Genomic DNA, 12,356 nt, shown 5'->3' with positions numbered 1-12,356 from the left:
TGAAAAAAGTAGGAATGAGTGACGATGATTGGCTGGATTAAAGTGTAGCCATGTCCCGTGAAGGGTCAGTTGGCTCCATTTGAGCGAGAGCGCCATGTTGAAGCGAGGGTCCTCGCGTTCTTCTCGTCGTGGTCGACCGGTTGACAGCCTCTCGGAGAGGGATTCCTCTTCGGGGCCTCGCACAGCAACCAGGAGGAAGTCGAGGCAGAGCAGGTCCCGGGAGAGCGAAGCGCCGAGCGATGACAACAAGAAGGAGAGGCTCAGGAAGGCTGGCAGGAGGAAGCGCGCCCCGCTGCTGGACTATTCTATTGTCGAGGCAGTTTACAGTGCGATGGCAGGGCAAGCCCAGCGACGCGCCAGCAGCCATTGGCTTCAGCAGTTCTCCAAGTACGAGGAGGCGAAACGACCTGGAGTGATCAAGGCCGACAGGTTCACCAGGTGTCTGAGCAGGATGGGTGTCGAGTTGGACAAGAGAGAGCACTACGAAACATTGGCTGAGTGTTTTAAGACTAGCAGAGGTAGTGGTGGTGAAACCGACAGTGATGACAACAACAGGAAGGAATCTACCACGCAGCTGGTCGACTACGTTGCCTTTGTCGACTTCGCATGCAACGTGCGAGACTCGGAGAAACTGAGCGAAATAGCCGACTCGCTCCGCGAAAGTATCTCCAAGTACGACGGGAAAAAGCAGTCGTCAACCTCCTACAACCTCGCAGCTGGACTCGAGAAGTTGGACAGACACAAGCGCGGGTGGATCACTTCGACCCAATTCGAGCGAGCGCTGCAGCGCGAGGATCAGGGCCCTTCGTTCCGTCTATCTGCTACGGATATAAGCGCTCTTGTCGACCGCTTCGAGTATGAATACGAGAAACAACAACTGGGCATCGACTACATGCAGTTTGCCCAGTGGCTACAGCCGCTCCTGCATCTTGACGTGAAAAAGGTTCATGAACGCGTGAAATCTCTGGTTGAAGACGCTGCGGAGAAGGAAGGGTGGGAGTTGGAAGAGATTTTCAAAGCCATGGACGACGATAAAGACGGTGAGATTGACGCGGTAGAGCTGAAGGAGGCTCTGTTGGAAATGGGTCTTCCCCTGACCGATGCACAGATTCGGTGCTTGGCAGACGAGTACGACGTCGACGGCGACGGGAAGATTCAGTACAGTGAGTTTGTCTCTTTGTTTGCCCCGTCAGAAAAGAAGTTAACCAAGAAGAAACGCTTGAACGGTGTCCGAGATGGCGACAAGAGTGACACGGGAAGCGCTACGGATCTGATCAAGCAGAAGAAGGACAGACCCAAAAGAAATGTTCGGAATTCCTTCAGCTGGGGGATCACGAAGGCGTTTGCGCGAAAGCAGGCCGCAAAAAGTGGGAGTCGCAAGAGTACTATAACGAAGCGTCCTGGAAAAGATGAATCATCCCTAGAGGAAGGCAGTAGTGAAGCACCAAGGAGAAAAAGGTTCACGAAGCCGCGAAAAGATCAAAAATCCGCCTCGACTGACGAGGAAGTCGCTGTCAAACGAAAGACAAAGCGTGTGCATAGGTCACGAAACCAACGTTCGGATTCATCTGACGCAGACGAGCAAGCCAGCAGCTCTGCCTCAGAGACTCATACGTCCACGTCGAAGTTAAAACGGAAAACGACAACCAAGCAACGCGCAAAGTCGTCCTCTACCGAGAGCGAGAAAGACAACAACAGCCGTGAGAAGAGCCGACGCAAGAAGAGCGAGAAGGCTGCAGCTACGAAAAGTGAGAATGGAAGTAAAGCGAAGGAGACGAGTGAGTCCGAAGCTCGCACACGCTCATCGAAAGATCGACCAGATAAAAAGAGGGGCCCACGTGAAAAGTCTGTGACGCGAGAGCGGAGATTGGACTCCGGTGCAGTCCCTCGATCTCGAAGCCGTCCAAAACTCTCGCGGACAAAGTCACCGCGTCGCCGGCACCGCTCCAGATCGTTGCACGGACGACGAAACGTTAGTCCACGACGTAAGCGCCATGTCAGCAGATCGCGGTCGGTTCGGATGCGTCGAGCTGCACGCAATAACGCTGCATCCAGTAGCGACGACGGAGATAATTCGGAGTATTCGGACAAGAGTACTTCGTCGTCTGGCTTGGATGTTGAGCAGCTTCGCCGCCGTCAACGAACCAGAGGACAGAATGTAATTCGCAGGGGTAACTATGCTACGAGTGCGAACGATGACGATACCGATGAAGAACCCAACGAAGATGCCGTGAACGGCGCATCAAACAATGAAGAAGGAGACGATGGCGAAGAATGGAGTCGCTCTGATGATGAGTATCACAAACACCTGAAGCGCTCACTCAGACGAGCCTTTGATTTCTTCGACCTCGACCAGACCTCAACGATCGACAAGCGTGAGCTTAGCCACGTGCTGCGTGCGTTGGGTCATGAATTCACTTCGAAAGAGCTGGAGGCTGAAATGGCAAATGCTGACCTGGATCGGAATGGCCAGCTGGACTTTTACGAGTTCGTGGCGTTCGTGAAGAAGCAACTGGCGCAAAAGACGTATTTGCTCTCCCAGCAGCGCGAGATGGAGATCCGCCAGTCGTTTCAGTCGCTCGACACCGACAAGAACGGAGCCTTGGATGAACAAGAGTTTGAATATCTCATCTACAAGGTGCTCCAGGTGGAGCTCTCCGTCGAAGAGCAGGACGCGCTGCTCGATTTTGTCGACAAGGACGCGGATGGTTTGATCAGTGAAGACGAGTTTATCACCTTCATGAAAAAGCTAGAGACGCTGCATCGCAAGTACAGCGGGAAAGGTGGCTGGAGAAAGCAGAAGCGCTTCTTGGATACTCTTGACACTACGTCACAGTTGGCCTACTCGGCTATGAAGAAACTTGTTCGCGGTGCCCCAATGGACCTCGATCGAAACTTGCTCATGTTTTTCGGGATCCCGTCGAACTTTCGCCCGGCCATCTCGTCCGCAGCTACGTGTCGTACTCTGCATGGCAATACGATGGAGCACGTATTATCGTTTCCGTCCCCGCAGACTATTGAAGCCTTGGCGTTGGATACCAGACTAAGCGACAAGAAGGATTCGTGGTTCACTTTGAATCGGCTTGACACTACCAGCGAAGAGTACCGGATGCTACAGCAAGCAGAGGGTGTCGAAGCGCAAGCGATTGTATCGTTGAAAAGGGCTGCCGGTGTCCCGAAGCCATTCGATACGAGAGAAGACGACGTAGTGAAGCGATGTGTTCACGTGTGTCTGTTCCAAGAGCAACAAGACGTATCTAAGGGTGCAGCAGCTCGACGGCGACGAGCCAACAAAGCAGCAGGCAAACCGAAGATAACGGGAGCAGGTACTGTCGTTGGGAATGTTCACGAAATTCCTGTTTACTGGCACCAAGGCGAAGAAGACGTCTGGGAGTTCTCGAAGAAATCCACGAAGCAGGACAAGTACAAGTTCCTTGTCCGCACAAATGCGGTGAACGACCACATGTACTTGTTGGTGGAGTTTATTGTTCATCTAAAACTGAGTCCTGAAGAGGACCAATCGAGCAAGCGCTCAAAGCGGCGAAAGCCAACAAAGCTACACCAAGAAAGCGATGATGAAGCTTGTATTGATGGAACAACGAGGGAAATGGTGTGTTGCTGGTGCAAAATCCCCGTCCACCAACTGCTGGCCAAACGATCCGATATTCTGCGACGCAAGGAGAAACTCTGGGGAGGTACAGCAAATGCCCCGGTCGACATCGAGCAAGATGAGCTCCTGCGTCGACGAACCGGGTGGCGTGCTTTCACGAATATGTTCACAAAGCCGTCGCCGCCATTGATGGGAATCAAGAGCGTGCCTATCGATTCACTTGCTGAAGATCTCCAGCTATTCGTACGCAAGATGCCCCCAATTATCATTGCGCCGTTCGTGTCCCTCCCGATCCTAGCCGAGTATATGGCGCTTGTGAGGAAGACCCTCGCCCATGTTGCTAGCTCCTCTTCGGGTATGCGTCACATAATGTTATTGCTGTCCTGACCTGTAGCTAACCCAATCTGCTGTGGGTTCTGCAGTTATGACTTGTGAGCCAGCGTTGAAGTTGCTACCGAAAATCGTGGACGACCACGTAGCGCTGTCGATCTTCCGGAAAGCTTTTGATAGCGAAGTCGCAAGCATGAAGCCTGGCGAGGTGCGTTTGAATGAATTCATTCAGTGATGCTAGAGCGTTCATAGCTGACAAACATGTATCGTCGCAGGAGCGTCAAATGAAGTTCCAGCAGCTTGTGCTCAGGATGTGGCCGTCGTTTGTGCACTGGCAAGAACATCTCCCTCCTTCCCTCCTGCCTCAAGTCAAGCTACCAGGCGCAACGCAGAACTCGAAAGCTCCCGCAGGTGTTCCACCCAAAGGCGTGAGTGCGGCTGAAAATTCTGCGACCATCGTGAACGACCAGGTCGCGACCCAAATGCGACTCAACTTGCTGCAGACCACAGCTTCCGGGTACGTCACGTGCCAAATGCATGAACAAAAGCATAGGCGAAGAATCACTAACGCCTACGGAATTTTCCTTCAAGCAAACTGCGTCTGCAAGATGTCCGCGTGACGTCGACACCGTTCCACGTCCGCGAGGTCGCGTTTCGCCGCTTGTTGTAGGCTGTAGGCTGTCGGTAAGTGTATATGTACAAGTACTACCCATAGTAGTCTTCAATATCTACTCATCTTCGTAACAAGTCGTCAATCATGTGATACCAAGACAATTGCAAACAAAAGGTATAGATTAACTCGGGCTAATCCGTGTGCACCAAGTCAAAGAGCTAGAGCATGAGTGAACCCCCTGCTCAACACTACCACGCCAGCAACAAGATTCTACCACGGCAGCGCGTCGCCCTTCTCGAAGTGAAACATCTGCAGCTTGTCGTCCACGTTGGCGCGCTCGATGATGCGCACCATGCCGGCAACACTGTCCTCAGGCGACACAATGCCCGTGAAGTTGACGATGGCAGTGTTGACGTAGGGTGCAGCAGCAGGCAGCCGATCTTCTCCGACTTGAGGTCCAGCGCCAGGCTCTGCGTGACCATGTTGAGCGCGGTCTTGGACGCCCGGTAGCCGTACGAACCGCCCGATCCGTTGTCAACGATGCTTCCCATGCGCGACGTGATCTGCGCCACGAAGGCCTCGCCGTGGGCCGCCACCGCAAGGCGGAGGTTGGGCAGGAAGGCGCGCGTCATGAGGAAAGGGCCCACGGTGTTCACCTCGAACTGGCGCATCATGTCCTCCTTGGTGGTGACGTCCAGGCCGCCGCCGATGGAGATGCCGCTGTTGTTGATGAGCACATCGAGAGCCACGCCCTTGAGCGCCTTAGCGGCAGACGAGATCGACTGCTCGTCGCCCGTGTCGAGCGTGATTGTCTTCCAGGGCTGGAGACGCTGGAGCTCCTCGGCCGCGTCCACGTTACGCGCAGAGGCCACGACGTTCCATCCTTGCTTGACGTAGTGCCGCGCGAAGGCCAGGCCGATGCCGCGGTTGCTGCCGGTGATGAGCACCGTCTTGAGAGGAGACTTGACCGAGGACTAAATAAAATAGTCCCGATCCAAAATATAGTCCCGGAGACCATCACTCACTTCCCGTTTTGGTCCGTTTTTTGGTCCGCAGACTTTTTTGGTCCTGACTTGGCGTTTGTATGCACCTTAGGAAAAATGTGGCTCGCGCCCCGTGAGACACTCCCGCGCATCATTTTGACTTGACTTTGTAAGCAGGAGCCTTAGGAGCTGTGGCACGGTACGTTTTGTACACCACACTTATGTTACTTCAGAGCCCGTCGACGCACACTTGTTCGATAGCATGTCGCTCGGGAACCGCGCGGACCCGGAAGCCGCTGCGCAGGACGAGGGCGACTGGGCCGCGAGAGACGACGATGACGCCGTATTAGTGTCACCAGGTGCACAGGACGCAGTAGCGCCGCCTGCGTCCTCCAACGGCCAGGTAGAGGCCCCCTCTGACGCTCAGGAGGACGCCACTCGCGCCGCCGACCTCGCCGTGCTGGGCGACGCCTGCCCGATCTGCCTGCAGACGCTGGAGGACCCCGTGATGCTAACGGGTTGCTACCACGTGTACTGCTTCGAGTGCCTGAGCACGTGGGTGCACAGCTTGGCGCTGCACGGCGTGGAGCCGGCCACCTGTCCACTGTGCAAGGCTGCGTTCCAAGAGGTGTACGCTAACGTGCGCAGCGAGACGGACTTCGAGGTGTTCCGCTTCCAGGGGCGGCAGATCCAGGACCAGCAGAGCAGGAACAGGCGGAGAGAAGAGAATGACAGCAACCGCCAGAGACTCAGACGCCGCTCGCTGGTGTATCGACGCCACATGAGACTCGTCCGAGTGGCGGGCGTGGAGGTGAAGGACTCGCACTCGTTCCCCAAGATGCACAAGGTCAAGGGCGAGTACGAGGCCTGGCTCCAGAGAGAGCTGCGGGCGTGTATCGGCCGGGATATTGACCTCACCGTGCTGCTGGCGATCATCCAGTGCTGCCTCAACAAGATCGCGCAATGTGGGGCCAGGAAATGCTACGACGAAATGCAGCAAGCGCTGGCGCCGTTTCTGTATGAGGACGCAGAGCACTTTGTGAGAGAGCTCGCGTCCTTTTTGGGCTCACGGTTGAACGTCCAGGCCTACGACGCTACAGTGGAGTATCGCTGTGCAAATGCTGCTGAGTGTACAAACGCGCTGTGCTGCGGTGGATCAGCCACGCCGCCAAGTTAAATGTAAAGAGGGGGTTTCGTTCCATGCACAATCGAAAGAGGAAGTGATCTACCGGCGTGCACCCGCTTCTACCGGTCATCTACCAACACCTTGAGAGGTTTTATGCCTTGCCCAGCACCAAAGCGAGCAGTGCCATGCGTACGTACATGCCGTTCTCCATCTGGCGGAAGTAGGCAGCGCGCGGATCCGTGTCAACCTCTTCGGCGACCTCGCCAACGCGCGGGAGCGGGTGCATGATGATCATCTTCGACTTGGCGTCCTTGATCGTGTCCAGCGTGATGCGGAAGCTGTCCTTCACGGCGTTGTAGTCCGCCTCGGACTCAAAGCGCTCCTAATACAACAAGAAGTAGCAACCAGAGTGAGCTTCATGCGCAACAAAAATCGCCAACAGCCACGAAGAGCTCACTCACCTTTTGCACGCGGGTGACGTAGAGCACGTCCGTCTGGTTAATCACCGAGTCGAGGTCGGTCGTCTCGTTCTGCTGGATACCTTGCGCGGCCAGCTCGTCGAACACGTAGCGCGGCATCTTCAAGCTCTCAGGGGACACGTAGTTGAAGGTGGTGCCGTACATGGCCAGCAGCCTGGACAGCGAATGCACCGTACGGCCGTACTTGAGGTCGCCGACCATAGTGACGACCTTGCCCTTGAGGTTCTCAAGGTCGCCGAGCTCGCTGTGGATCGTGTACAGATCCAGCATCGCCTGGGACGGGTGCTCGCCGACGCCGTCGCCGGCATTTAGCACGGGCTTTTTGGTCGCCTCAGCGGCCACCAGCGCGCTGCCCTTGATGGGGTGGCGAAGCACCACCACGTCGGCGTAGCACTCGAGGCAGCGGATGGTGTCGTGGAGCGTCTCGCCCTTCTGGCTGCTGGACGACGTCTCGTTGACGCACACCACGAGGCCGCCGAGACGCTTCATGGCCGCCTGGAATGAGCTGCTCGTGCGCGTGGACGGCTCCATGAACACGTTGGCCAGCAGCTACAAGAGCAGGAGCAGGTCATATAAGCTACCACCACCAGCACCATCTTATGCTGCAACTGGGCGTACCTTGCCCTTGAGCAGGTCGCTCGCGCCCTGCGTCTTGACCATGTTCTTCATCTCGTCGGCCACATCGAGCACGCGCCTGCGACGGAGCACAAGGGTGAGCCATTGACTGACACACTGCACTGCAGGAATCGAGAACTGGAGGCGCTACTTACTGCGCGCTCTGCTTGCCGAACTGGGCGATGGACAGGATGTTCTCGCCCTGCCAGGAGCCCACCGCCGTCTTGCCGTCCAACTTGCGCGCCGCCATCGCTGCCGTATCAATGCTCTGCTCGCCGACGCCTCTTCGCCACTGATCCGTCACGTTGGTACTATATCAAAATTGGTGCCCCGAGTAAGTACACCCGGGTTACGCTTTGGGTTTCGACTAAGTAACGACCCTCTAAAGCGACCATACTCGAATCAAGTGACAAACTAAGCCGTGCTAAAGCACGGAGAAGCTCTGGATTTTATCATGTAGTTTTGTTCTAGGTTTGATTCTAAGTTAATTTATCTTAAATGTGCCTAGCAGTTCTGCCCGAGGTTCTTTGGTTAGAGCGAAGTATCCTTAAATTTCAGCAGTTGGTGCTTTTGCCTTTATTCGCATGCACTGGCAACTATCTCAAGCCCTTACGCGAGCATGTACTGGTCACTCGCTATGCCTTAGCTATCTTGCAATAATATGCAGCCACCGTCAAGGCTTGAATGCGGCGGTAACGGTACGTATGCACGTGCAGAATGGTTGAAACGAGACCAGCATCGTTTGAAGACTTCAACGACACCCACGACTTCAAATTGAAGTCGTGGGTGTTTTCCATGACCTGAACGTAGCGACACCAATGTAACATCGTTGAACATACATGCACTGCAAACAGGGCTCCCGATTATGGTATTGTTATTTATCACGAGCACCAACGTAATATAAATAATGTTATCCTGGGAGGACAGCTAGAAGAGCTGTGTGGTCAGCCTCACACAGATTAATTCGTCGAAAAAAAGTTGCTTGTACCTCAGGCAACATTTAAACAACATTTTGCCTCACCATACTTACACAACGTAGCCATGTTGTCAGCGGCACCATGTACCACACAAAACCGAAGGTCAACAATGGAATTAACACAACATTAGCGAAAGAATAGCATACCGAATAATCATTCAGCCCACAACAACTCCATAATTTAGTTTCTACGAGGACACCTTTATCTCCGGGTGTCTACTGTTGTCAAGCCAGTTCAGGACCCCATGAAACCAAGCATGTTTGTCGAATACCAAGCAAAGTGGCCTCGCAGACACCAGGTGGTTGGCTCCATTTGAGAGGGTTGTTGTTTGGCGCTGCTTCGTGTAGGTTTATAGGTCATACGCAACCGCTGTTGTACTGCGCGAATTGGTAGTTGTTGGCATAGTTTTGTAGTCGAAGCATGCATCTGCAGTTTTAAAGGACAACTTTTGGGCAGATGCTGCGGCTGCGAAGCAGGCGCAGGAGATGACCGCTTAATAAAAAATGGAATTACTAGTATACCAAATATTGGCGTCTGTATGGCAATAATCATTACGGCGACTCGCACTTTATTTTCCGGCTTCTGCTAAGATGGATAATATACTGAAGTACTTATCTATCGGCTTGCTTCGCATACGCTACATCCATCCGATAACCCCACTGAGACTTTTGCTAGGACAAACAATAGGACAAATTCATACTTCTCTTGATTTCAGTATGGTGTACCACAAATTCGTCCTACAAAATTTTGGTACACTATACTGATATAAGTAAAATTCAATTTTGTCCCATCATTTCTTCTACTACGTGGTAGTAGCAAAAGTCTCAGTGGGATAATGAGCCACTGAAATCTTCCAGTATGGAAGACTATAGTTGTTTCAGTTGGTAAAAACTAACCACTAAGACTCAGGTCGATTGAATCATACCTACTTAGTACTGCGAAAGAACAAACTTAATCTTTTTTCAAGCAGTCCTCCTAGCCTAACGCAACGCACCCTTGTTGCATCTCTTGCTTTGGTAAATAAATATGACATCACCAACAACCAACGCATACATAAGAGCATAAAAGAACATTATATTACCCTTTATCTGGTAGCCTCATCGACAGTTTGGGCCGACCAATACTGATCATTCTGGCGGAGGAAGAGCAGCATCTCCAGCGTGATAGGTTGCAGACTGTGCCGCTCTTGGCCGTAAGTCGTTCTGGCAACGCTAAAAACCGCTCAGCAATGTTAGACGTAGGAGTGATGCTCCCGAGCAGCTCGTACCTTGGCTGCACCGCTGCTAAGCGGCGGCGCTTCTGGAGCTGCTCTACGAAGGAGTCCTCGTCACCGCTCTCTGCATCTTGGTCAGCAGCTTGGTGCGTCGGGTCTGCTTCCGCACCGTACCACAACGTCAGCGAAAGTACTCCGGGACGGTCTCGTCCATGTCGTCGCGTCACGGGCGGAAGTAGAACCCCGCAATTTGGGCTGGGGTGAAAGTGGCGTGGTGGGGACGCGGGGCGAGGACCATGGCGGTTGGGGGGGGGCAAAGGAGACGGCTCGGGCTTGGCTCAAATTGAGAAGTGAGAGCGTCTGTCAGACGTGGCAGAATCCTGCCGTAACAAACTGTTGGTCTGCGTGAAGACTTTCCTTCCTGGTAGCGAGGTGCCCATAATGATAAAGAGGTTTAGTTCATAAATTATGGAAGATAATTTCCAAAGCCAATAAATTATTTATTGTATACAGGTATCCGAGAAAATAAATATATTTATGATTTCATAAGAAATTATTGAAAAGACCATGCCATAATCGGGAGCCCTGACTGCAAACACAACTGTAGTTATGTTTGGAGTCATGGTCGAGCGACATCCGATCGACCCTAAAAGACTCAAGCAACATGCCGCTGGATAATATATTATCCAAGCGTTTATTAAAGTTAACGGGTACGTTCCGATACGTTAATGGTTTGTTCGTTTATAACCGATAGCGGAGCATGCATTTTTATAGTGATTTGCACCTGCAGTTGTATCGCCCTAACAACTCTGGATAAATCCAGAGAACAATTCTTCGTCGGTTTTCAAACAGGAATGGCTCGGAATGACCGACAAAATGTTTGTCCATACTAAAACCAAATCAAAATTTGTTTCGAGTATAGAATATGATCTATCAGGAGCACTTGGCAACTTACCTCAGTACATAATCCTTTAATAACCAAATTACCAAAAGTAAAACGTCATAAAGAGGTACCCCTTGAATAGAATATCACATAGCAAGGAAATAACGGTACTGGAGTCGTACTGTGATTTTCTTGATATATTCTATTCTATTATGGAGTACAGGATGATTAGTCATATCACAGAATGTGATAATTAAAAAAACTGGGCGCTACTATATGGTGGCGCCCATTTTTTTAATTAATCCCAACAAGAATATTTTATTAAGGAGAAAAAAAGGATCAATTCTTAAGGCCTGATTTGAGAGTGTCCACGAAGACAATAAGCAAACATGGGGTTGAATATGAAACTTCTTTGTTTTATCAAGATGGTTCAAGCTGCTATCCGTCATTCAAGCACACTAACACGTTCAAACCGTCTTTGCAAAAATGCATCTGCATGCATAGCAAAAAAAACGCGATTTGTTCTTAAGTTTGAGACAAAAATTTGTGCCGACTGGTCGCGATTAATTAGCCACATGTAGACGCAGCGACCGCCGTCGCTGCCTGCAATCGAATACTTGGTGCACGTCAGTTGGGAGCATCGGAGGACTGAGATCGCTTTCTGGAAGGTGGAGAAGCCCGGTTCACATTCGTTTTGGCTAGCTCCATCTCTTCGCCATGCTTACAGGGGTCTGCCCGCTTTCGCTTAGCATGAAACTTTTCAAAACAGGATTGGACTCCATTTCACCGCTTGATCTTGCAGAGCGAAACTTGACACACTTCGCAGGTGTATCGAGTTTTGAAGCCTTTCTGAGCATGCGGTATGTTCTCGGCGTCATGGTTGAGACGACAGCACTGCTCACAGCAGTGCTGGAATCCCCCTTCAATTACCACCTAAATGCAATGATTAGATGTATCCATCCTATAATCCATCAAATGCAAACCTAATGCTTACCATCGTGTGTGTTTTAAAGTTAGACAATCTGAGATCTCTCCACTCCTCCTTCTCGAAATGTATGCGCTTCTTGTACGCAAAAGACTCTCTGGTCTGCGTAGTATCCGGTTTCACTTCTTCAACGGCTCCGCTATTGGAGACCAATGTGAGCCTTTTGGACACGACGGACGCAGCATCTCAACAAAAATCTTTGAAGCTCGGAAGCTTGAACCTCAGGTATGTCTTGTAGAATGTGCACAGTGACCTACTCATTAAAAACGAATTGGACTGAGCAACGCGCACTAATCAGATATAAACACACCATACTCGAAGCAAAACGTACCCGGAAAAGAAGAAACGACTGGTAGGCATTGTAAAGAGTGCCACGATCATCCCAAGCCATATAGCTCAAGTGGGCGATAGCCGGAAGTGTTTGGCCTTCACGTTTTTCAGGAAGCGCGAGTACACATCAATCCCTCCCTTCACACGATTCCGATGTGCGATCAGAGAGGGTAGGATATGCTTCGCGGCTGGGAGAGGTCTGCGGCGGTCGT

At 52.0% G+C, this 12,356-nt stretch overlaps 4 protein-coding genes across 4 annotated transcripts; 2 read left to right on the top strand and 2 right to left on the bottom strand.

The window, feature by feature from the left end:
• Window positions 1-331: 331 nt before the first annotated feature.
• PHYSODRAFT_453982 (hypothetical protein) lies at window positions 332-1,228 on the top strand (the record flags this gene model as incomplete). Its single annotated transcript, XM_009522717.1, has 1 exon — window positions 332-1,228. A coding segment is annotated over one exon (897 nt), but the record flags the coding sequence as incomplete, so codon positions are not given.
• A 792-nt stretch (window positions 1,229-2,020) lies between these two features.
• PHYSODRAFT_483418 (hypothetical protein) lies at window positions 2,021-4,610 on the top strand (the record flags this gene model as incomplete). Its single annotated transcript, XM_009522716.1, has 7 exons — window positions 2,021-2,186; window positions 2,259-3,263; window positions 3,303-3,503; window positions 3,567-3,965; window positions 4,033-4,148; window positions 4,216-4,457; window positions 4,532-4,610. The coding sequence occupies 7 exons, from the start codon at window positions 2,021-2,023 to the stop codon at window positions 4,608-4,610; spliced, it is 2,208 nt and encodes a 735-aa protein (XP_009521011.1).
• A 108-nt stretch (window positions 4,611-4,718) lies between these two features.
• On the bottom strand, window positions 4,719-5,800 carry PHYSODRAFT_359527 (hypothetical protein; the record flags this gene model as incomplete). The annotated part of the gene is made up of 4 exons (XM_009522715.1): window positions 4,719-5,023; window positions 5,074-5,527; window positions 5,703-5,725; window positions 5,785-5,800. The coding sequence occupies 4 exons, from the start codon at window positions 5,798-5,800 to the stop codon at window positions 4,824-4,826; spliced, it is 693 nt and encodes a 230-aa protein (XP_009521010.1). The 3' UTR covers window positions 4,719-4,823.
• Window positions 5,801-6,206: 406 nt separating this feature from the next.
• PHYSODRAFT_555428 (hypothetical protein) lies at window positions 6,207-8,033 on the bottom strand. Its single transcript, XM_009522714.1, has 4 exons — window positions 7,912-8,033; window positions 7,760-7,835; window positions 7,124-7,690; window positions 6,207-7,044 (listed from the first exon to the last, which is right to left on the bottom strand). Exons 1-4 carry the CDS (start codon window positions 8,004-8,006, stop codon window positions 6,814-6,816), a joined length of 969 nt encoding a protein of 322 aa, XP_009521009.1. The 5' UTR covers window positions 8,007-8,033; the 3' UTR covers window positions 6,207-6,813.
• Between the last annotated feature and the right edge of the window lie 4,323 nt (window positions 8,034-12,356).

The sequence above is a fragment of the Phytophthora sojae genome, assembly GCF_000149755.1.
Source record: "Phytophthora sojae unplaced genomic scaffold PHYSOscaffold_2, whole genome shotgun sequence".
Classification (NCBI taxonomy): Eukaryota; Oomycota; class Peronosporomycetes; order Peronosporales; family Peronosporaceae; genus Phytophthora; species Phytophthora sojae.
This window is presented reverse-complemented; position numbering and strand designations above follow the sequence as displayed.